At 37.9% G+C, this 22,330-nt stretch overlaps 5 protein-coding genes across 8 annotated transcripts; 3 read left to right on the top strand and 2 right to left on the bottom strand.

Annotated features, from left to right (window-relative positions):
* The first annotated feature begins 31 nt into the window (after positions 1-31).
* On the top strand, positions 32-1,373 carry LOC100877141 (carbonyl reductase [NADPH] 1). Its single transcript, XM_003706959.3, has 4 exons — positions 32-197; positions 304-564; positions 630-868; positions 951-1,373. Exons 1-4 carry the CDS (start codon positions 180-182, stop codon positions 1,261-1,263), a joined length of 831 nt encoding a protein of 276 aa, XP_003707007.1. The 5' UTR covers positions 32-179; the 3' UTR covers positions 1,264-1,373.
* LOC100877032 (U6 snRNA-associated Sm-like protein LSm2) lies at positions 1,255-2,288 on the bottom strand. Its single transcript, XM_012293713.2, has 4 exons — positions 2,064-2,288; positions 1,917-1,984; positions 1,752-1,842; positions 1,255-1,674 (listed from the first exon to the last, which is right to left on the bottom strand). The coding sequence occupies exons 1-4, from the start codon at positions 2,064-2,066 to the stop codon at positions 1,549-1,551; spliced, it is 288 nt and encodes a 95-aa protein (XP_012149103.1). The 5' UTR covers positions 2,067-2,288; the 3' UTR covers positions 1,255-1,548.
* A 235-nt stretch (positions 2,289-2,523) lies between these two features.
* On the top strand, positions 2,524-5,215 carry Abp1 (Actin binding protein 1). Of its 2 annotated transcripts, none has more exons than XM_012293714.2 (5): positions 2,524-2,835; positions 3,048-3,271; positions 3,363-3,595; positions 3,664-3,841; positions 3,914-5,215. In XM_012293714.2, the coding sequence occupies exons 2-5, from the start codon at positions 3,176-3,178 to the stop codon at positions 4,673-4,675; spliced, it is 1,269 nt and encodes a 422-aa protein (XP_012149104.1). In that variant the 5' UTR covers positions 2,524-2,835; positions 3,048-3,175; the 3' UTR covers positions 4,676-5,215. The 2 variants fall into 2 exon arrangements, with proteins under 2 accessions (XP_012149104.1, XP_003706856.1); XM_003706808.3 differs by having other exon boundaries at positions 2,526-2,835; positions 3,103-3,271.
* Positions 5,199-7,343, bottom strand: Clp (cleavage and polyadenylation specificity factor subunit 4). Its single transcript, XM_003706807.3, has 4 exons — positions 6,557-7,343; positions 6,256-6,459; positions 5,902-6,091; positions 5,199-5,821 (listed from the first exon to the last, which is right to left on the bottom strand). The coding sequence occupies exons 1-4, from the start codon at positions 6,657-6,659 to the stop codon at positions 5,458-5,460; spliced, it is 861 nt and encodes a 286-aa protein (XP_003706855.1). The 5' UTR covers positions 6,660-7,343; the 3' UTR covers positions 5,199-5,457.
* A 795-nt stretch (positions 7,344-8,138) lies between these two features.
* LOC100876921 (uncharacterized) lies at positions 8,139-20,482 on the top strand. 3 transcript variants are annotated; one of them, XM_076541701.1, is made up of 3 exons: positions 8,139-9,501; positions 18,116-18,730; positions 18,948-20,482. In XM_076541701.1, the coding sequence occupies exons 1-3, from the start codon at positions 9,483-9,485 to the stop codon at positions 19,646-19,648; spliced, it is 1,335 nt and encodes a 444-aa protein (XP_076397816.1). In that variant the 5' UTR covers positions 8,139-9,482; the 3' UTR covers positions 19,649-20,482. The 3 variants fall into 3 exon arrangements, with proteins under 3 accessions (XP_076397816.1, XP_003707005.1, XP_076397813.1); XM_003706957.3 differs by having other exon boundaries at positions 18,089-18,730; positions 19,182-20,482; XM_076541698.1 differs by having other exon boundaries at positions 18,089-18,730.
* Positions 20,483-22,330: the final 1,848 nt, after the last annotated feature.

Here is a 22,330-nt window from a genome sequence, read left to right as displayed (position 1 = left end):
TACAGATAACAATATTAAATACTGATAGTGTGTGTGTGTGTATATATATGTACGGTTATATAATGGTTGAGTCAGTCTCTCAAACAGGTTGGCATTATTGAAGTGGTGTAATAATTGTAACCTATTCGGATTACTATTTTCATTCTTTCGAAAGAAGCTCTGCAAAAGTAGTAATTAATATGACACGTGTAGCTGTGGTTAGTACAATAATTTATATATTTAGCATAAGAATCACGTAAAAATACTAAACAGTTATAAGTATATAAGTATATGCGTTAATAATCACATAAATCGAACATTTAGGTAACCGGTGGAAATAAAGGCATTGGATTTGCCATTGTAAAAGCACTTTGTAAGCAATTTGATGGAGTCGTTTATTTAACAGCTCGTGATGTTAACCGTGGGCAAAATGCTGTTAAACAATTAGAGGATCAAGGTTTAACACCTAAGTTCCACCAACTTGATGTTACGGATGAAAACAGTATTTCTACTTTTCGTGATTACTTGCAAAAAACATACGGAGGTCTTGATATTTTAGTCAATAATGCTGCAATTGCCTTTAAGGTATTTATATATTAATTTTTTCTTTTTTTTCCTTTAATAATATTTATATTCTGTTTTATATATAGATGGCTGCTACGGAACCATTTTCTGTACAAGCTGAAGAAACAGTTAGAGTAAATTATTTTGCTCTAAGAAAAGTATGTACCTTACTTTATCCACTGTTGAAACCACATGCTCGCGTAGTTCATGTATCAAGTTCTTCTGGTCGATTGTCACTAATTCCTAGTGAATCATTGAGGAAACGATTTTCTGATCCAAATCTTACAGAAGAAGAATTAGATAACATCATGCATGAATTTGTTAAGTATGTTGAATTAGTAATTATAGTATAACAGAGCATAGTTTTCTTTATTCCACTATTAAATTCTTCAAATATATACTTTCAGTACTGCAAAAACAAACACACACTTGGAAAATGGTTGGTCAAATTCTGCCTATGTTGCAAGCAAAGTGGGGGTCTCTGCTTTGGCTAGAGTTCATCAAAAGATGTTTAATTCAGACTCTAGAGAAGATCTTGCAGTAAATGCTGTTCATCCTGGTTATGTGGACACTGATATGACTAGTCATAAAGGAACATTGACACCTGATCAAGGTGCTGTAGCTCCTGTTTTTGCTGCATTATTACCAGAAAATACAGATATAAAAGGTAAATATATCTGGTTCGATAAATCACTGGTAGAATGGACAAAAGATGCATAAATTAAATTTTTATTTGATTTCGTACTATATATAAATGTATATATTTATATTTTTATACACTTATTATTTGTATCAAAACATTTATAAATAATACATAACATTATTTTGTATTCCTGTGGTTACACGTGTTCTTTGTAACATTCCTGTTCTTTATATGATATAATGTATCTATAACATTACATTAATATAAACTTACACAAATTTATAATTTGTATACTTACTATATATTATCATTGATTTTAATAATATATAATAAACGATTTTTAAATCTAATAATGCTATAAACTATCTTGCTTGAACTGCTGCTTCTTTACGTGCAGCATCTTGCAATAACTGGGTATCCACTTCATCTCCTGGTAATTGTACATAACGTACCACTGATCCACGAATAAAACAATTTTTCACGGACAACTGAAATGTAATATATTTTTACTTTCTATTATATTTTTTATACTACACTTATAACAAAGATTATAAAAGTTACAAACCATGTGAGGATATTTATCAGGATCGGTTACACTTATATCTGTTAACTTTATGTTAAGATATTGATCAACAGAATGCAGAGTGCCACAAATACTAAACACAAAGATTGCATTAGGTTACTTTTTATAAACATTCTTATACAATAATGTCTCCTTTTTTTTACTCACCTTAAATCATTCTTCAATTCTACAACCACGTCCTTCCCAATTAAAGATTTAAAGAATGAATAGAATAACTGTAAGAAAGCATTGAAATAAAGTTATTTAATATTGCTAGGAAGGAGTACAGGTTAACCCACTGATTGGAAAACTTACCATTTTGAACTGATGAAAAATATTCAATCTTTATTCTTCGATTGTATTATTTAATTAGCATAATGCAACAATAATAATTACTTAAACTCAAAATTAAGCTAGAGTTTATTACCGATAAAAAAGTTGTTATAACACCGCATCCGTTATGGTTTGAAAACGTTTCTTTGAAAGCCGGTTTCAATATTTTTATTGGACCGATAAATAAGTAATTTTACTTGAACTTATGAATCAGTTGTGTATACTTATTGAAAAAATTGTTGATAAAAGGTAAAAGTTAAAATATAATATGTTAACATTGTATTATATATAAAAACATTTCAACTGTATCTTACATTTCATTTGTTCCTGTTATACTTGCTGATTGGAGAACTCTTTTATTACCTACATCATGACCAATCGTTCTCTGTATGATAGTCTCAAGGAATTTAGTCAATAACGTCTGTCAAAATACGTTTTAACATACACTGAATTGCGTTTGTGTGCGTAGTTTAAATATAATATGAAATTGTTGCTTGTGAATTGATTTAAATAATGTTACCTACACAGTAAGATCACTGTTTTGCGGTTGGTAACAGAAGGGCGTTGACATTTAATCAAAAAGGCAAAACGCGAAGATGCGTCTGTGACATTAATTCGCTAGTGACGTTCACATTTTATTCTTACAGTTGATTTTAGATTAATTGTGAAACATGTCAATTAATTTAACGAAAAATAAAGACGCTTTGGAGGCCGCTTGGCAGAACGTAGTCGACGATAAGTCGTCTACTGACTGGTAAGCTTGCACTTGTCTTCTTTCATATTATTTTATCGTCCCGGCTATCCGTTCGGACGAGCCATAAAAAGAATACAAATGTTCAATTAAATTTATAAATAAATAAGTTTCCTATGTTTCGTAACTTTTATTTTTACTTTTATCAATCGATACAAGTAGTGTAAGGTACTCAATTATTGCTTACAGTAGCAAAATGTGCTTCTATTTCATAGATGCATGCATTACAAACATCATAAAACAGATCAATGAAACGGATGTTATTTATAGGGCTGTATTTGGATATGAAGGACAGAGCAACAACTTGAAAGTTGTTGGTACTGGAAATGGGGGTTTAGAAGAAATGATTGATCGTTTAGATAGCAGTCATATCATGTATGCCTTTTGCCGAGTCATAGATACTAAAACCAGTTTGCCGAAATGTCTTTTAATAAATTGGGTAAGAATTTGTAAATGAATAATTATTCAACTTATTATTATAAATAATAATAGTGCAGCAATATAATTACATATTGCAATATATATTTCAGCAAGGAGAAGGTGCACCAATTGTTAGAAAGGGTACTTGTGCAAATCATATTAGAGACGTAGAAAAATTATTAAAAGGTGCACACATAACAATTACCGCTCGCTCTGAAGATGATGTTGAAGTAGATTCTATTATGGAAAAACTTGCTAGAGCAACAGCTTCTGCTTATAAATTTAATGAACCTCGTGGTGAAAATGAGGGTAATGCAGCTCCAGTCGGTACCACATATCGCAGGTAATTACTTATATTGTGTCATATATAATAATGTTAAGAGCTTCAATAAAAGAGAACATATATTGTAGAGTAATTCCTGAACAAGAAATAAATGCAAGTGAACGCGATCAATTCTGGCAAAGGGAAGAAATGGAAGAGAAAAAAAGACTTGAACAGGAACGCATGAAATGCGAAAAAGAACGACAGAGACTGGAAGAAGAAATTAAATCTAGAGAAGAAAAAGAGGCACTGCTTAGAGAACAGAAGGTAAATAAATTTATTTACAATTATTGAATATTTAACATTTTATTTATTTAAAAAATATTAATATTTTTATAGGTCACTGCCAAAGAAAACTCAATAGCGCGACAAAAATTGGCAGAACAACGTGCTGAAGCCGCAAATAATTTACGTAATCAACTAGCAGCAAGTCAACATTATAGCAATGATACTGATGATGATCATAAATCACGAAGTGAAGAATTAAGACGGCAAAGAAGCAAAGAAACGCAGCAATTAATAGCTCAAAGAACGATAAATGCGCGAGCCATTTTTGAACAAAACTCCGCGGCTGGACAGATGAAGTCCTCTTCGGTACAGCAACAATATGTACCGAAGAATAGTCATGTAGAAGCGACTAAAAGGGCATTCGAGGAAAGTCAGCAACAGGAGTTATCTCATGCTGAAGAACAAGAGGAAACGAAAATAGAACCGAACAAAACCCACAATGTAGATACTGCAGTGACCGCTACTCCAAATATATCTTCAGCTCAAACACAGTCTCAGGAAACAAAAGTAGCAGAGGCACAAGAGGAACCTGAGCAATCATCATTGATGAAAGAAGTAGTTACTGAAAATGAATTATATAGCCAAATGGATGGTCAGTACTTGTATTTTGATCCGAACAATGAAGGAATGAAAGCAAGAGCCTTGTATGATTATCAAGCAGCAGATGATACAGAAATTACTTTTGATCCTGGAGACATCATCACGCACATAGATGCAATCGACGAAGGGTGGTGGCAAGGTCTTGGACCTGATGGAACCTATGGACTTTTTCCTGCTAATTATGTTGAAGTTATCGATTACAACACAACATGATAGGAAATGCACTTGTGAAAATAGAATGTCCCTTTTTTAATTAAAAAGACACTGTATTTGCTTTTTGCATATAACAAGTGATATTCAGTATTTTTGTGGTTCCGGTGACTGCACTGTTCTTTTAATAAAAACGTTGGACGTTATGTTTGTAGGTACTACATATTCCGAAAAATGTAAAAGAATGAATTATGTTTTAAGTATTTAATGCACATTATTCAATAACGAAGGAATTTCATATTTCTAATAACGAGCACGCGAAAAACGAATATTGTTAATATTTTAGCGGACAAGATATTAAAATGCGAATAGTCTTACAATGCCAGTTCATATATAGATGGCGAAGTACGTCTTCCCATATTCAACGTCACAAATTAAGTAAATTAGTGGCAAACAATATATCTTTTTATAACGTTCTACGTCGAAAATCGGTGCGCTCATAAGAATGGAGTGTTAAACAATTTAGCAAATACCCTTAAATACATTAAACTTATTTAGGAATATGTTTAATTCTTTAAATAATAAATTAAATTTGTTATAGTATGTATTTGATAATATATCAGCCTGAAATATCCTTTAATTTCATCAATATTTTATCGTATAATACAATCTTAATTTTATCATATATTTTCACTTTATACATCACACATTGAAATTAAGAATCAATATCAAAAAAATCGTATTAAACTTATTTTAGTATATGACAGAAATTTTTACAGGCGAATGATTTTCCTGAATTCAAATAAAATTACGATATCGATCTTACATAAATAAAACAAGTAAAATCATCTGCGATAATTCTGATTTTGAGTTCCACTCCCACTACCTCCAGCATGACTTAAAAATGCTAAATGACCCTTGGGACATTTGTTAGCGTAATGACCTTTAGTACCACATTTGTAGCAAGTAACTTCTTCTAGTGGTTTTTGAGGCCCCCGTGGAGGAGGTCCATTGTGCATATTCATATGATGTGTAGCATGAGAATTACCTTCTATTTCTTGTCTAACTTGAGCTTCACGTACATCAGGTGGCATTTTATTGCAATAAATGGCTTTGTGGCCACCTTCTCCACAAAAATGACACGTAATCATTACTTTTTTGCCCTCTTTAGGCTGCATGTCTTGCACTGCTGGTAATTCAAATCTTGGGCTATAAATAACAGAAACCATTTTAATATTTTTCAATTAAAATAAAATTCAGATAAAAAATTAAATTGATAACAAACTTACTGCATGAATTTACAGTTTGGACCTTCAGGACAAAATCCAGCCAAGTAGGCCATACATAAGACACGACGTACATGCCGATGTCTACATAATGGTCCATGCCTACAGAATCCTCTATCATACCACGGACAATCTCTGACTTTTGTTTCTGGATCGATGTGTAAGAATGGACATTCCTTATTGTGACAAGCATCTAACAATTCATAATTGATTTTAACATGCCTGTACTGGGAAAACTTAGCAATACCACAAAGAAAACAATATTAAACAATATAGAAGTAAACATATTTGTAAGCTTACAATATATATATATTCTCAAAAACAGAGTATATTTGATTACATCTTAATTATACTTACTAAATCTAGAATAAAAGTAACATTCTGGCATTTTTGTCATATCATATTCATGTAAAAATTCACACTGATCCCCCTTTTTACAAAGACCTCTCAACCAATGTTTGCAAACAATTGTACGATCTCCTCGTACGTGTCTAAATGGGCAAGAGGCTCCTTTGACACAAGTTCCTCTTGGATAAAATTGGCATACCGCAGCAGTGGATTCTAAAAGTTATATTTTGTTTATATTAATAACTTTCTTTACACTTTTCATGACATAACCTAGTTAAATATGTCAAGATTCATAAATATTAATACACACTGTCCATTCCTGTAAAAGGTAAAGGAAGAGCTCCATATTGTTCATCAAGAGCAATTTCAATATCAAATCGCATATTATCTACGTTTGCTACTATACACTCCATTATTATTTTAAATTTTTTAACAATCACAGCCAAACCATTCGGTTCCAGAATACACAATGCATTTGTAAAACATTCTATAGTTAAACATTCATTTTGGATTATCTGTGAACATTTTTGATAAGGTTCTCATGAACTTTTTATTGAAAAATATCCACAATTTACACTGTTTATTATACAAAGAAAATTATAAGCATTCCGCGCTTTTCCACACAGAGAAATGCCGTTCCACATGTGTGTTGATAATATTGGAAGCATCATCACAGTGCAGTCGATAAACCCTATTTACCGGCGAGATGTCACTACTTGTCCCATTTTGTAAAAATTCAATGGATATTGATTTTATTGATTAATATGCTACATATTTAGTATATATTTATTAATATTGATTTTATGCTGTTTGCAATATAGTCCGTGGTTCCGAAGATGCGGATTATGTGTTCAGAATAGTCCGCTCTTATACTGCGCTGTATCAATAAGGTAGGGAATGACATGAAAATGGTAAAAATTTTTTCAGTCGATATAATAGGATATGATACGGAAATGATAAGCACTCTTTAACTCTTACTATGGAATAGAAAATTGTATAGCACGTTGATTTCATATCTTGTCTACGTAAAAGTTTAAAAAATCCTTTATATATGTATCTTACGCAAGAAAAGCTACTGCTACTGCTTCTCGCCATAGCGAGTTGTCAAAGCGCGGATCGATAAAAATTTAAAAGGCATACAAATGTTAGCACAAACTTTCCAGTATTTAATATTTTAAATATTTTAGAACATGTACATACTTCATTCGGACATATAAAAACATACATTATTTAAAAACATTTCGAAGTATTTAAAAATTTTAAGTTGAAAATAACTGCATTTAACACGTTGAGAAGTCCGTTCGTTTTAACAGAATAATAAGATAACAGATTATTATAGTGTATGGGCTACGTAACAGTGGTCAATTAGAGTAACAACTAAACCCAGGTAACTCCATTTGATTTTCAACCTTAAACATCGATATGGTAAAACCAAATATTTAATAATATTATATGAAACTATTAGAGCATTCCTTTCATCCTTGTAACAATTATCTAACTTTTCATTTTTGTACCGAAAACAGTAATGGTAAGAAAGGATAGCTAGATATTGGCAAAGGAAAAGCAAGGCATGAGGATACAATGAAGAGGCGTAAACCACACTGGCTCACGGTGCACTGCTCTCGCCAATGGTCCGTGCGAATGTGACTCCGCCTCTTAAGCGTGGCCAGTTTTCCCCCTCGTGGTTCCATCGTGATTGTCAGCCGTGCTTGGTCGAGCATGCGCGTCGGTGTACGTTCGTACGAATACACTGTCTTCTGTGACGAATACACACGCTTAGGTACAAAAGTGAAGCCGCCCGAACTTGATCATATACGGATGCGCAGAAATATGCGCGCAACGTGAATGTGAGCGGCCACCGATTGGTCCACCGACCACTTGCAGCCCTCTCAAACCAACATTTTCTCTCTTACTTTCTTTCGCTCAATCTTACGCATGTCCTTTTCTCTTATTTAACGTCTTGCTCCCATTGGCGTAGCTGGGATTTTAACTGGGGGAAAGGGGTAGAAGTACACTATAGCTGCACGTTGAATTACCACGCGTTATGGATAATCACGTGGTAAATCACCCTGTGTTATCGATCACCACATCTCTGCATATTGCTATATCTACTATGTGTAATAATTCCTGCACGTTAAATCGCCACGTGATATATCCTTTCGCATTACATCCCCATTCCCAAGTTATGGGGGTCAAGCTCACCCCGACCACTACCTATTTACGCCAATGCTTATTTCTTCAACGATGTTCATTTCAACGTTTAATTCGCTCTCTCTCTTTCTTCCTCCCTCTCTCTTTCGTTAAACACGCAACAAGCCACGCTCTCTATATGCTAATTCGTGTGCGTTGAAGAGCTATGAGAGGGAGCGGGCGGGGGCCACGCTCAGAGGCTACGCTACTAGCCGGAGAGGAGATTTCTTATTTCTGCTCTGGTAAATCTGTCGCCCCAGTCAGTGAGGCAGCGAAGGGCGAGCCGCGCACCATTGACCGTGTCCGTGCTTCTTTTTTCGTCTCGTCTAGCCCAGCGACTTGGCCGCCGCGGGTCCACCGTTTAATATTTTGTTTCTCTTTCTCTATCTTATCCAAAAGCAAACGTTCCCTTTCTCGCTTCTTTTACAGAGGAGCGAATACAGTGCACACACTTGCCACGCTGTTATATCGCATTATTTAACGGCTGCTGCTAAGTCAATTGAGTTTTTCGTTTGGTAGTCTCTTGGTCTCAGTTGTGCGTGAATGAAGGACTACGCGATCGACGCACTCCATTCTCGCCATTTCATTAGACACTTTGATTCAGCGTTCCGATGTTTCCTGTCCGCAGATGAAACGCACCGTAGCGTGAACTCCCTGTTCGTCGTGTCAGTGAAGTGTCCCGACGACGTCCGTACGATCGGATCGGTGTTCCAACGGTACCAACGTACCCTTAAAATGAACATGGTGTGCGGATCTCTGCGAAGAAGAAAAATGTGAAATTACAGACATGTCAGCTTGCAAGGGAACGTAAGGTGGTGCACGATGAAAAGAGCGTAAAGGCACGGATGCACTTGGCGGAGTTTGGAGAACGCGTTTCGGACTGAAATCTCGGATCGGGGAATTCGCTAGACTGAAAATTTGTCTTGTTGATAACTGTAGTACGGCCTAAGTAATTTCGAGAGACTTCATCAACGAAGAATTGTTTGAAGAGGTGACGGAGAACTGCGTTGCATGTAGCCGACGGCTGCTAGGTTTCATCTACCCCAATGGATCCTATTGTACTAGGTGAGCAATCGGTCCTACAATTTATAAACCATGCAAAATGTTGTTTGAGACTGCACGTTTAATTACGTAACACGTTTGTGTCTCTGTAGGGTAAGTGACACAAATTGTACGAGTTATATCTATATAAAATGAATGATCAGCATTACTTTAAGTACCTGGCATATGGTTAGGGGGATCTAGGTATCTAAACATACAGGAATATCGACATTTAAGGATTTTAGAATGTAGGGGTGTAAAGATCTAAGTCTAGAAATCTAGGGATTTATAACCAAATGCACCAAGTTCGCGAGAACAAAAGCTCTGTTAATTTGATACATTAGTACTCGAGCTTCGAACAGCTGTCTATTTTATCATACATGCTTAAATAAAATTAAATACGAAGAAATTGAACGTACCAACATTCTTTTGATCTACTGTCCATTTTTACAATGGTTTTAGATGGAACTTCAAAAGAGTTTTGATCATCTTGTAGACTTTTCTGTTTCCTCATTTTCGTTTCTTTCTTGATAAAAGATTGTGTCGGCTTAACTCTTGATGTGTGTGCCAATCAACTTCGACCTAATTGAATTTATAATTAAATGAGCGACTTGCCGCTTTGTTGTATCTTGTGGCGCCGTCGCTGACAACTTATTAATGTCGCGGTAGCGCGAACGATAATATTAAATAGGTTAACAATTATCTTTCCAGAACCTAAGCAATGCACATGTTTTTGCTTTCTTGTCGTGTATAATTTCGTAGTTGTAGTTCTTCCGAAAGCTTAAAAATCCGGAGAAGTAATAGCAACATCGTTCATTGCGAAAAATTAACTGAAACAAAGAAAAGAATTGCGTTAATTATCGAATAATTAGCGCATAGAAGAGTATACGAGGCTGTCCATTCATAGAAAGTTTATTGTACTCATTTCTCTGGCAACCTTTAACCTTGCTGCTGGGTCCCGGATGCCCTCACAATCCTTATCGCCATGCCTTCGATCGTTTTTCTTTTTAAACTCGAGACCAGCTAAAATTATTATATACAAGTTTATACGATCACCGTTCAACCGTTTCAGTTAAATACTATTATATTTTTTACTACAAAACTACCGGCAATGAAATTATCTCAGAAATAATCTATCGAAGAAATATGATTCTTCAATTGAATGTACAATTTCTCTTGTAACGTTTGCGCCCAAAATTGTCCTTATTCGCGGAAATGTCTGTTCAAAGAGTTAACAACTATATCAGCAGCGTTCTTGACGAACATCAAAGTTGACTCTTCTAACAAGAATGTTTCACGGAAGCCTTCTGACGAGGAAGTTCATCCACATGATGTATGTCACTAGACACTGATAAAACATACAGCTGCTGTTCATAACGGTTTGAAAACGTAAGCGTAATTTTTATTTTTAATGTTACGTAAGAAGAATATTATCTTACATTTTGTATCTGCTTGCATCCAAAATACAGAAGATTCTCGTTATATTGCCACTGGTGGAGCTGCAATAGGCACCGTCCTTAGAATTAGTAAAATATTATTTTCCTTGTTTCTCGAGGCTCCTTTTCATCTAATGTTTCGAGCATTCTTTCTTCTTCATTAGCCTTCTTTCGTCCCCTATCTACTAACTTCTCCTTATCTCCGCAAGTTTATTTTTTATTATTTTCGTTACATCCTTGCCCTCGTTTCTATTGTATCGTAGTATTGTCTACTCCAATTGATATTCTTCGATCATTTTCTGTCCAATTTACTTCAAGATACTGGAATAAAAAATGGTCAGAATGGTGATGAAGCGACAATACATGAGAAATGATATGTCCAATCAACGGTATTGAAACGAGGCGGTATCGTGACCTACATTTTGGTAAAGCTGGAGTATAAATCTCCAAGATGTACCATGTTTGTTGTGACGCGTGAAACGTTGCCGATGACCTAGATCTAACGTGTTTTACCCTTGTTGCAATTCCCGCTGATTCGATGATTGTAATACGAGATTTATTTCGCGCGAGAAAAAATCCCCCTGGAACGGTGCTACGGTCAAATTACTTAGGAATAAGTAAATTGAGTATCAAGTTGCTGATCCTGCAATTTTCTTCTTAACTGTGGATTTAACAAATACATCTATAACGTCATAATAATTAGTCCCACTTTTTAATGTTAAATTAAAACTCAAAGTTGGTAAGAGTAGAGTTGCGCCCCCTGACTTGCAAGGTTTTCAATTGCGAAAGTTCTTTGCTCTTTTTACTCGTTCGAAAGATTCTGAATCGTGCAAAAACAAGGCAGAATCGTTGCTTTTTATAGTCATTCGTTACAGAGTGTCATGACAAATTTTTATTGTCCATCGTATCTCCCGCGTACTTACACCCGCCCGGACGAATTCGTTCTCCGGTTGTCTTATCATTCGAATAAGTTTCCAATGTATCTCGTTACATATCGAGGTCTTGAACCGTACGTGCGGTTACGACTGTATTGGTGTCAATGACTTCAGAGATTGTCAACGTCATTGGAAGAAAAAAACGCAGCGACTGATAACGCAGGCATTTTAAACGGATGGGCATCGTTTCGCTTTTCTATCGTTCTTATTTGTGCCCCATGACACTTCATGAATCTTCTTTTATTTGCGAATGACGGTTATTGTTTTATCTAACTCGGTGTTTCGAGTTTTGTTTCCAGATTTGAAAATTTCAAAATACCAAAATTTCATGATGTTCCAAATGTCCTGTACGTTATATTTTTAAACCACGGTAGGCAATTTCGAAGGACCACGAAACTGTTGACGTTGACAGGAAACGTACAGTTACAGATTCATTAGAGTTCAATTAGTACAGTTTGTTCCAGTTAAACAAGGAAGCAAGCTTTTAAAAGGTTCAGTTGACACAGGACTGCTCAAATACTTGTATTAGCTTCTGGATGTTTCTCGAGCAACCGAAGAACGGTTTATCCTTGACTTAGTCCTCTCTGTGATTCTCTGAAACTTTAAAAGCTCTAATAATTTGGTCGCTAATTTCTTTGTCCTTTAAACGTGGACCTTTCTATATTTGTGACCGAAATTTTGACTTACCTCAAGGTAAATTTGCCAGCTACAAATTATTATCGAGTCAGGAAAGCTTTTCAGATACTTGAACCACTTCTTTTTTGAAATTTGTCGCTTTCAACATCAATTTGTGTTAAATTGTCGTTAAGCTTTAAGCTTTAATTTAAAACACGTTCGATGCGACTTTCAACCTGATCAATCTGAAAGTTGATACACATTGTATAAACGTTGAAGCGCAACCGAAGAAACATACATGTCAGGAGGTTTCTGATGTTATCAACATTAATGCTCTGATTGATAGGCGTGTAAATGTAGCGAGTATTTGGCTATGAAAGTTGCATGACAAGGTGGAACGCATTCTATGCTCTATTAGATGCCGAATACATTCGTCTACGATCGCGCGATGAAACGATGCCGAGATGTATGGTTGACAAGTTATTACTTGCACGATTTGGACGTGAAGTTCTGCATAACCGTACGCTGATTCAAAATCCTGGCCGGCGGCCACACTGCAGATTCTTCTAATAGCTCATCCCAAAAACTCGTGACCATACGTCGTTCGAGTTGAGTAGCGATTTTGGCTCGAGAACAAACGATGCATCCGTTTTCAACCTGACAGTCATTCTGTCTGGTATACCTGTCACATCTGCATTCCATCTCTCTAGTTTTCATCCTTTTGTCACGGTACCGTGATTATTAATTGCACCGACTTTACAATCTCCGATTATCCGGAAACCTTTCCTGCAAAGGGGAATGCTTTTAAAGGATCCAGAAAGAGAAATAAAGAAGAAAAAGGAAATGTACTTTTGGCGGAGTAGATTTTTTGTTCGTCGATTGGATATATTTCTGTCCCACTGTCATCGCGTATTCCAGATGTGAACACGGTTCACGCACACGTACATGAAGTTGCCAGATAAATTTTGCACCAGTGTATTTTAGGTGCACGAAGAAAGGTGCAGTCTCCAAAGAGAGAAAGGAGGGAGAATAATTGAGCGAAAGTTCAATGATAAAAAGAAAAATCGCTGAATACTCGGTAAAGCGAAACGATCGAAATTGTCAAAATTTCTTCCTGCTGATTCAATGGACACTTCTCGAAAATTTACAAAATTTTTCATAGTTGCATGCTGATGTATAATTGGAAAACAACATTATAATTCAGTTCATTGGTAGACGCGTCTGGAAATTCGCGGAGCTATGATGAAACTATATTCGACGAGGTCAAACGGTTATCGTGAAAAATGTAGCGCGATTAGCGCATAATTAATTTCCTCTTGCGTCAAGTTGCATAAATTTTGCGCCTATAAATAGATCGTTCGTTAATCTAGTAAAAGAACTCGAAATCAGTGCTTTGGTTATCAGTGCCGAATAAATTTTTCCTATCGGACGAAAAAAATGATCGGCGAGTGTAATTTATCGCGAGTAATGTAAACTATTTGCATCTTTCTGGGCACGTGAATTATACGCGATAACATTCGATCCGAGAAAGTTTCGAGCACGGCAAATTTGTTGCTGCAAAAGGCAAAAATCGAGACTAAAGGATCCTTTTCGCTTGAACGCTGTTTGGCCAGTTCCCAGATTACCAAGCTTCTGGAAGTAATGATGAAACGTGACAAGCCTATTTTGAACACTCGCGGATACACGTGTTATAAATCTATGCACGTATCATACATCAGTTCGTTGTCGAGTATCCTGACTGAGTAACAAGATTCGTAACCCTTCAACATCCTCTCACTGGACAAGCTTTGAAACTTTAGGTCTTTGAAGACCATAGTCTCCTTTAAAAAATTGTACAAGTAAAATTCTTCTTTCATGTCACTCATATGTGGACGATATGTATTTCCAAAGACATCGATCTTCTGATACTCGATATTCTTGTTTTTATTCACGTGACATTTATTCCAAGCGTTGGACAATCATTGGATGGATTGTTTCAGATTCTTCCACGTTTCCGCTGAAAGAGAGAGTTTTAATTTTGTAATTTCTGACGCGTCGTTGCGACGAACTAATCACTGACATGTGCTCAACACCGCCGTGGCACCGCAGAAATTAAATTAAAGATCCGTTTCTATAAAAGCTAACAGGCCGACAAAGGGAACGTTTCGAGGGTCGATAATTAGCGAGTGAGAATGGTAGACAAACACTGGCCGCGTTCGGGCCAATCTATGTAAGCGAAACACATGTTTTCGAGGGTGACACTGACATCCATCACTCGTTTTGTGCACGCCCACATCTTGGACCATACTTCACCGTTCACTTTCCTACTTATAACAGTGGCTTTTGCTTGTCCTTTTATCCGCGACAATTTGTTCCGCCTCTCCGGTATCGTTTTCGCAAATTTCCAGTTACGAAATTAGCCGATCCACCCCGGTCGTGCATCGTCCGATACTTTTTCTTCAGTTCCTCCGCGTTTCTGCATTCGCCTGAATTCCTTTGGAACAAGAAATGTTTGAAAATAATTGGACGATCGTTCAACTATTAAACAATAGATTAGACTTTGGTGGATATACATTACTATTTCTTTAATTATTCAAAATACAGGACGATAGTTAGACTGTAGACTTTCTTACAGGCAACAAGGATCCATCCAGAGGATCGAGAGGAAATTGAGAGGAAGATTGCATTTATATATCTGCGAATCGTCGCGTGGAACCGACGATCTAGCCATTTCACGCGCGTACACGCGCGTGAACGTCGCGTTGCGTGCACACAATATTATTAGACTTTTTCTCGGCCGCAGGGGTGATGAATGGTCGAGATCAAAGAACCCGACGCGTGTAGTCATTTTACACGCGTGTAATACACGTATCCAAGACCGACCAAGGGAACTCGACCAGTCCATGTGTGTGCGTGTGTTCTCGTCTCTCTGCACATGCTACACACCAGGAGATCCTTCTCATTCGGGACATTGCCGTTTACTTTTCGCTAATTCATCCAGTCTTCTACGTAGGTTTATGCTCGTAAACCTACGGCGGTTCATCATTCAATTACATGTTCATGATTTTTAATTTACGATGCAATTACGAGTAAAATATCATAGCAAAGAAATATGTTATATTTTTTGTAATACCTTCTGTTGTTGAAAAGCAATCTATGCAAGTGTTCAGATATTTATTCCAGTATCAACGTGACTTAACTCTCACGAGATATCCACAGAACGTGATTTTGTAATCATTTTAACTAGGCTATTCTTTTTTCCTACATTTCCCATATATCCTACCATCGAGTGGAACCTGAACAGTTAGGGAGCCTGCACCGTTGAAAATTTATTACTGATCCCCTATAGGATTTCTACCGTCAGGTCCTCTAAGAGCAATAGATTAATGCTTCAAGGGACAAGAATAATATTTGTTTTGAAATATATCCGATAACGTTGTCTGCAAGTGAAGTGCAGGTGTTCAATAATTAATGTTCTTCTCATAAAATTTGTGCTTAACATTTTGCCAAGCATTGATGTAATCATCGAGTAACTCGTAAGATAAATGCTTCTGCAAAAGTCACGAAATTATCGTAATTATAAATCTATCAGGCAAACGGCTTATTTCCTCGTTAATTACTCACCTATGCGAGAGAGAGCCGATCAAAGGAACGCATAAACCATGGCTCTTGTCTCTTGTTTAACGAGCGTGCACTGCTACTCCCTCGCGATCGAACGTTAGCCGGCAAAAAGATGGAGCTTTAATGTAACGCGGGTCATTAAGTCCAAATCGTTGGAGTTTAACGGGCCACGTCGGGGTCGTTCCACGAAACGGCGATCCGCTGAAAAACCTGCGCTCCTTTCACCGGGGTGATTCCTGGAAAATCGTCGTTTATCTTTCAATTAAATCTCATAGAAAATTCTTTTCTTTGTGTTTATCGGTACTTATCCACATTACAACAGAAAGTAAATGATTTACAACGTATTGTTATTAGATTGGACTTGTTATATCACATTGTATTGTTTAAAGAATGTGAATTAAACATTTGCATAATCATTTCTATCAAACCTTAAATTCTGAATTAATGTTTTGACGGTTGAAATGCAGCGTAAAGGGCGCGCATTTCGCGCCACTGCCAAGAAACCACCATTGTGGAGAGATGGACGAGGGGATGTCGAAATGAATGATGAAAAAAATGGTGGCCGGTGGCCGGGCAAAAACGCGTCTCTACGGACGGCGGCGTCGCCGACGAAACTCTCGTTCCAGGAATCACGGAGGCAACGTAAGGGCCTTCCTTTCCGCCCGCGGTTTTCTTATTTATTCCTCTTCTTCGTAACGCTGAGCGTACATCGGTTGCCCTCGGTGCGTAGAAAGAGAAACGAAGGGAGAAACAGGAGAACCACATAAATTTCCCCTTCCGTGGACAGGAAAGTTCTTCTTCTTCTTCTTCTTTTTCAACGTTCCACGCAAAGACGACTTCGCGTTTCCTTCACGGATATCCGTCCATCTATCTATTTCGATTCTATGCCTCTTCAAATAGACCCACCGGGAGGAAGAAGCTCGATCCTTCCTCGACATCAAAGGATCTGCAAGATGTTTGCACATTAGCGTTTTCATATTTGAAACTACTTTATCTTGGGTATAAGATTAACAAGTGCGTGAACGTTATTTAAATTTTTGCGTTCGGGGGAAAGCAGTACATAAAATCCCATCCTGGTTAAAGATAGCCCGCTTATTATGCTCGCAACGGGTTGTTATCTTTACTTACCGGCGAACGGAATTTAGGTAGGTTTGGAACGCAGTTAGGAGGCAATTGCTAAGACATCGCTTCGCTAATTAAGGGTTGTTACAAGGCAGTTTGGATTAACAGAAGCAGAGCTCAACATACATCTGTATCTCATTAAAACGAACCCCAGTGCCAGGTGTAAGTCCCGATGCAATGTATATTATCGTCGTGTTATTTAGTAGTGAACTCGCGATTTCGTCGCGACGAATCGATGTTAAACGTGTCCTTTTTGCATTCCAACTGATCGTTAAAATCCACGGTTTCTACATCAGACTGTTCATTGTATAAATCAATATCGTATTGCTTTTATCGTGTTCAGCCGAAAACGAGGTGTCGCGTATCTGAAACAGACGGGAGCAAATAGAACGTAGGATTTATTGAGTGTTTTATGAACCAAGGGAACCACCCCCTAATCGACTGCGTCGTCTATAAAAAGCTGACCCAAAGGGTCTGTCTAATCGAAGAGGCAGTGCCATTAATTCTTTCCCTTTGACTGCTTTATTTATCGTTCGATATTAATTATATGTGTAGTAACATATACAAGTATAGGAAATTCAATGAACACATTAAATTACTTAGTTAGATAAAACACTCCATCACTGGTAATTTTTGTTTATCTAACTACTTAGGGCCAGTCTATACTCTTAATACGCTATTAAAGATAAGTAATAGTAGTAGCTTAAGACCGTATAAAGTACTTTGACGTAATTAGGGTTAAAAGGCATTAATTGCATTAGAAATTTTTGAAAGATGTTCTAAACGCTATTGATAAAGCTATTAAACCAAGCCACTCCTCCAAAAAAACCTAGTTACGTCAATGTACAAGTGAATTCTACGGACAAATCTAATGTTCGCTGTTTACAATTGTTCCCCGGACAGAAAGTAACGCGAGCGAACTTGGTGCAGATCATCCGCAGCAGCAGCAGCAACCACACCAGCAACAGCAACAACAGCAGTACGGCGAGGTGAATCAACTTGGGGGTGTGTTCGTAAACGGTCGACCTCTGCCAAACGCGGTCAGGTTGCGAATAGTGGAGCTTGCACAGCTGGGTATAAGGCCGTGCGACATCTCGCGGCAGCTGCGAGTCAGCCATGGTTGTGTCAGCAAGATCTTGGCCCGATACCACGAAACGGGCAGCATACTGCCTGGTGCGATCGGCGGCAGCAAGCCCCGGGTGACAACCCCGAAGGTAGTCCAGTACATCAAGCAGCTGAAGTTGAAAGATCCGGGCATCTTTGCCTGGGAGATCAGGGATCGTTTGCTCTCTGACGGGGTGTGCGACAAGTACAATGTGCCTTCGGTGAGCAGCATTTCGAGGATACTGCGGAACAAGGTCGGCGCTGCGAACGCGATACATCATCATCCGCATCATCCGGCGCATCATCACCATCATCATCATTTGTACGCAGCTGCGGCTGCCGCTGGAGCTGCCCTCTGTCCTGTTCCTTATCCGCCGACGCCTTATCACGCGACGCCGCCACCCGCTGTAACGCACCATCATCATCATCATCATCATCAAGGTTGGTAGATCGAACTTTCTTGATTCTACTTGTCCTTCGAGCAAGAATTTTTGCGGCTACTTAATGGTGGGTTACACGAGTAATGGGTAGATCAGAGCCCGTGTACTAAAAAGTAGCATCGAATACTCATCGCTAACCAATAGAAAACCAAACAAAAATTCTCGCTCGAGACGCCAACCTACCAAGCACGGTACGTAACACATTGGTGAAAGAACAGTAGGCGCCGTCTCTGTTCGCATCGTGCACCAGGTGTTGTACCAGTGGCCGACACGATCGGAGAGACTCGGCTCCGTTCTTCATCAACGCAACTTGAAGTGTGCGTTTAGTTCTAGCAGCAAGCTCGCGGGATATCAGGCAACAGTCGCGTCTCTTTCTTCCATCCTGATACGAGCGCTGATTATCGAATTCGAAAGAACCTGTCCCTACCAATTTGGTACCGGTGCGTTTCCAGTTGGTCCGACGACGCCGAGCAAGCTGTCGCCGTCCTCGCCAACCTCGATTCACGGCGTATCGCATCAAACAACGACCGGTGCTCTGCAGTGGCCGAGTCCTCACACGGTTCACGACATCCTTGCCAGCGGCTGTAATTTGACCAATTCTCAAACATCATCGTCTCCAAGTTCGCCGCTGTGCGCGGCAGTCAACAACAATAATCATCATCCTCACCATCATCATCATCAGAGCAACGAGAACGCTGCCAACAACAATAACAACGAGGAAACCAGTGGCTATCATCACCCGCATCATCATCACCATCACCATCAGCAGTATTACGCGTCCGCTCTTTACCACCATCATCACCATCATCATTCGGACACCGTGACACCGGTGGTCACCACGTCGCCGGTGCTCAGCGTACAATCCATCATGATGCAATCGTCGGTGGCTAGCAGTCAACCGGCTAGTCCTTGTAACTGAAACGAATAGGTTCTTTTTATTGTTTGCGAATCTTGTTTGGAGAAGAAAAAAGTTCAAGCGGTTGATACGCGAGTGATGAAAGCACTCGTTGAATCGTTCAGAAAGGTAGACGTGGATCCACCTTAAAGATTTGTTTGCAACGGAGACAACCAACAGGATTATTCGTGGTAGATTATTTCAAAGGTTTATATTTGACGATAGCTAAGAGGTATTGGGGTAACTAGGAGTTTTGTCTGGAGTGAGTTAGCAAATGCTGTTGCTCAGTGTGTTATGTTTGGGGTGTCTTTATTCTAACAAGATGTTGGTTAAAATTGGAACACATATAAAGCATAGGAAAGGGACTCGGTTCACGTTTCAAAGAGAGTCAAACTCACTCCGTACTCAGCCTAGTTACACCAATGCTTAGAGGTAGCATTATGTTATCTTATAAGTAAATCTAATCGCTCAAAGCGATTATGAACAATACATCAGCACCAGTATTATATATTTTATATCGCCGTTTGCCAAGAGTGCCTTTTATCGAGCGCCATAAAGGAAAAGAGCGATTTTTATCGTATACGTAATGAACTATGAGAGAAGGAAGGTGAATTAACATTGTTGTAATTCTTTAAACGTTTCAACGCGTTACCATGTTTGAATCGCAGTCGTTTTTATACGTTTCTTTCGATCCTTGCGTAGATTTAATAATGCAATCGGGCTGTCCAAAGAGCGTTCAAGCAAATTTCTTGAACGAATTGTACCCATATTATTTAACTGATTAAATAATCATTTGTCATGCTTTTTTATGGAATGCAACATTTGTCACGAGGAAATATATATTTTCCTTAACGTTAATATTGATGTTTCTCTTCCCACCTCATCTTCCTTATGTCCCCACAAACAATTAATAAAACAATCTTTTGATATTTTTTTCTGAAATATAATTTGTATCTTTAGTATCTAAACAAGTCCCGTAAAAAAGATTTAATTTATCAGAAGTATCAGCTTGTATGTTAGGAATATAAACCTAACATGATATTGAAGCACATCGCTGAAGTTTCGTCTTAAAATGGATTTTAAAATCAGTCCAAAATCAGCAAAAAATCAGGTAAGTGTTAATCTTATAGTAATGCACTTCGGACAAAATATCTCGATTTTACGAGGGGTGGCGTCACTATAATTAACCAGCATTTTTTCGAGTGTAGCATTAATCTATTTCCTAGCTTACGGCTCAGTTGGCACGCTGAAGAGTTCGAGAATACAACGGTGCTTTAGATTCCTTACGATTCCGTTCCTTCTTGGCACGGTGCACACCGCCTTTCAGAAACACCGTTTCTCGTAAATGGTACATCAAATGGTCCACGAACGCCCAAAAATTTCCCTTGGACTCTTGCAATTGCCCATCGCTGGTCAATTTGCAACAGTTCAGACACTCGAGAATAATTTCAAAGACGATTCTCCCGCATCGGTCGAAGTTAATCTTCAGCGATCTTTTTAATTACCAAGACTTCCGTGAAGCGAAAGGAAAGTCCGTTTCAAGAAACGATTGGAAAAGAAACCAATATATCCATCAGGATTTAGTTGTCCGTGTGTTCGCGTAATCGAGTTGCCAATCGATCAAAGCATAAGGAATGTATTCATTTATCGGCGCTTGAGAAACGATTCGCGCAATACATAGTTGATGCTGTTATACTGTTCGCATTACTCAAGATGTTACTTTATTCGGGTTCACATGGATAAAGACACGAATGATCATCAATTTTAGGAAAAATCCAGGAAGAAACCAATCCTTTCGAACTATCTAGAGAAAACTTACACTGCACTCGAGATTATGTCGAATCTAATTTACCAATGCATCGTATTATAACAAACTATAAATTAATATACATAAAACATATAGCAATGAACACGGCATAGTGTACTTTTAACAAATTAGCATTGTTCGTACATATATACGTCGATTCGTGCGTAACAACCGATAGCATGGACCGCGTGATTAATGTTTCCATTCCTAATAATCAAAAGCATTTCTCTGTAACTGATGATAATTCGCGTGCAATGTTTAATGAGCTGCGATATCGTCCTTAATGCCTACAAGCTTACAACTAAATTAATCGTTTCCTCTCTTGTTTTTCAAAGAAGCAGTATACTTCGAAGAACAATGATGGCTTCGTTGAATTTCAATTAAGCGTCAGTTCAATAAAATATGTAGATATAATATAACCATGTCCTGACTAAAGCAATCCTTAGACCATTCATTTACAGTTAAAAATAGTTAAGAAATAATAAATTTAGTTGTAATTAATCTTTAACCGATATCAATGCAATTAATTAATTCAGGCTCATTTAGCTAATTAACTAGTCGATTTTGGCAATATGGACAGGTGCAGCATAGGTATTATTCCCTGATAAACATACAGAAAATTGTGATTCACGTGGAGCAGACTGTTGTCAAAGTACGGGTTCGCGTACAAACGACGAGTTATAAGAGCAAACGACCAGCGTTGTCCAATCAGCGTTGATCGAGCGTGAAATCCCTCCTCTTCGACGAAATTAGACACCCACTCGGCGTTCCTAACTTCACCGACGGCGGCCAAAATAACCAATCGTAGTTTTTCCAATGGTAGGTGATATAAAGCAGTATTCAAGTACCTTCTAAGTAGAACATGAACTATTTGTTCGAATCCCTATCCTTTTTTGATC

The sequence above is a fragment of the Megachile rotundata genome, chromosome 2 (genome assembly GCF_050947335.1).
Source record: "Megachile rotundata isolate GNS110a chromosome 2, iyMegRotu1, whole genome shotgun sequence".
NCBI lineage: Eukaryota > Metazoa > Arthropoda > Insecta > Hymenoptera > Megachilidae > Megachile > Megachile rotundata.
The sequence above is the reverse complement of the archived record's forward strand: the minus strand, read 5'-3'. Positions and strand labels throughout refer to the sequence as shown.

Bases quoted from the DNA above. Each gene is read 5' to 3' on its own strand.
- LOC100877141 (XM_003706959.3), top strand. The intron at 565-629 runs GTATTTATATAT...TTTTATATATAG, and splicing joins ATGCTGCAATTGCCTTTAAG to ATGGCTGCTACGGAACCATT. The intron at 869-950 runs GTATGTTGAATT...ATATACTTTCAG, and splicing joins ATCATGCATGAATTTGTTAA to TACTGCAAAAACAAACACAC.
- LOC100877032 (XM_012293713.2), bottom strand. The intron at 1,843-1,916 runs GTGAGTAAAAAA...CTTTGTGTTTAG, and splicing joins GAATTGAAGAATGATTTAAG to TATTTGTGGCACTCTGCATT. The intron at 1,675-1,751 runs GTTTGTAACTTT...ATTACATTTCAG, and splicing joins CTGATAAATATCCTCACATG to TTGTCCGTGAAAAATTGTTT.
- Abp1 (XM_003706808.3), top strand. From the start codon at position 2,753: ATGTCAATTAATTTAACGAAAAATAAAGACGCTTTGGAGGCCGCTTGG. The intron at 2,836-3,102 runs GTAAGCTTGCAC...TGTTATTTATAG, and splicing joins GATAAGTCGTCTACTGACTG to GGCTGTATTTGGATATGAAG. The intron at 3,272-3,362 runs GTAAGAATTTGT...TATATATTTCAG, and splicing joins AATGTCTTTTAATAAATTGG to CAAGGAGAAGGTGCACCAAT.
- Clp (XM_003706807.3), bottom strand. From the start codon at position 6,659: ATGGAGTGTATAGTAGCAAACGTAGATAATATGCGATTTGATATTGAA. The intron at 6,460-6,556 runs GTGTGTATTAAT...TATAACTTTTAG, and splicing joins ACCTTTTACAGGAATGGACA to AATCCACTGCTGCGGTATGC. The intron at 5,822-5,901 runs GTAAGTTTGTTA...TGTTATTTATAG, and splicing joins CCAAACTGTAAATTCATGCA to CCCAAGATTTGAATTACCAG.
- LOC100876921 (XM_076541698.1), top strand. The intron at 18,731-18,947 runs GTTGGTAGATCG...GTGAAAGAACAG, and splicing joins TCATCATCATCATCATCAAG to TAGGCGCCGTCTCTGTTCGC.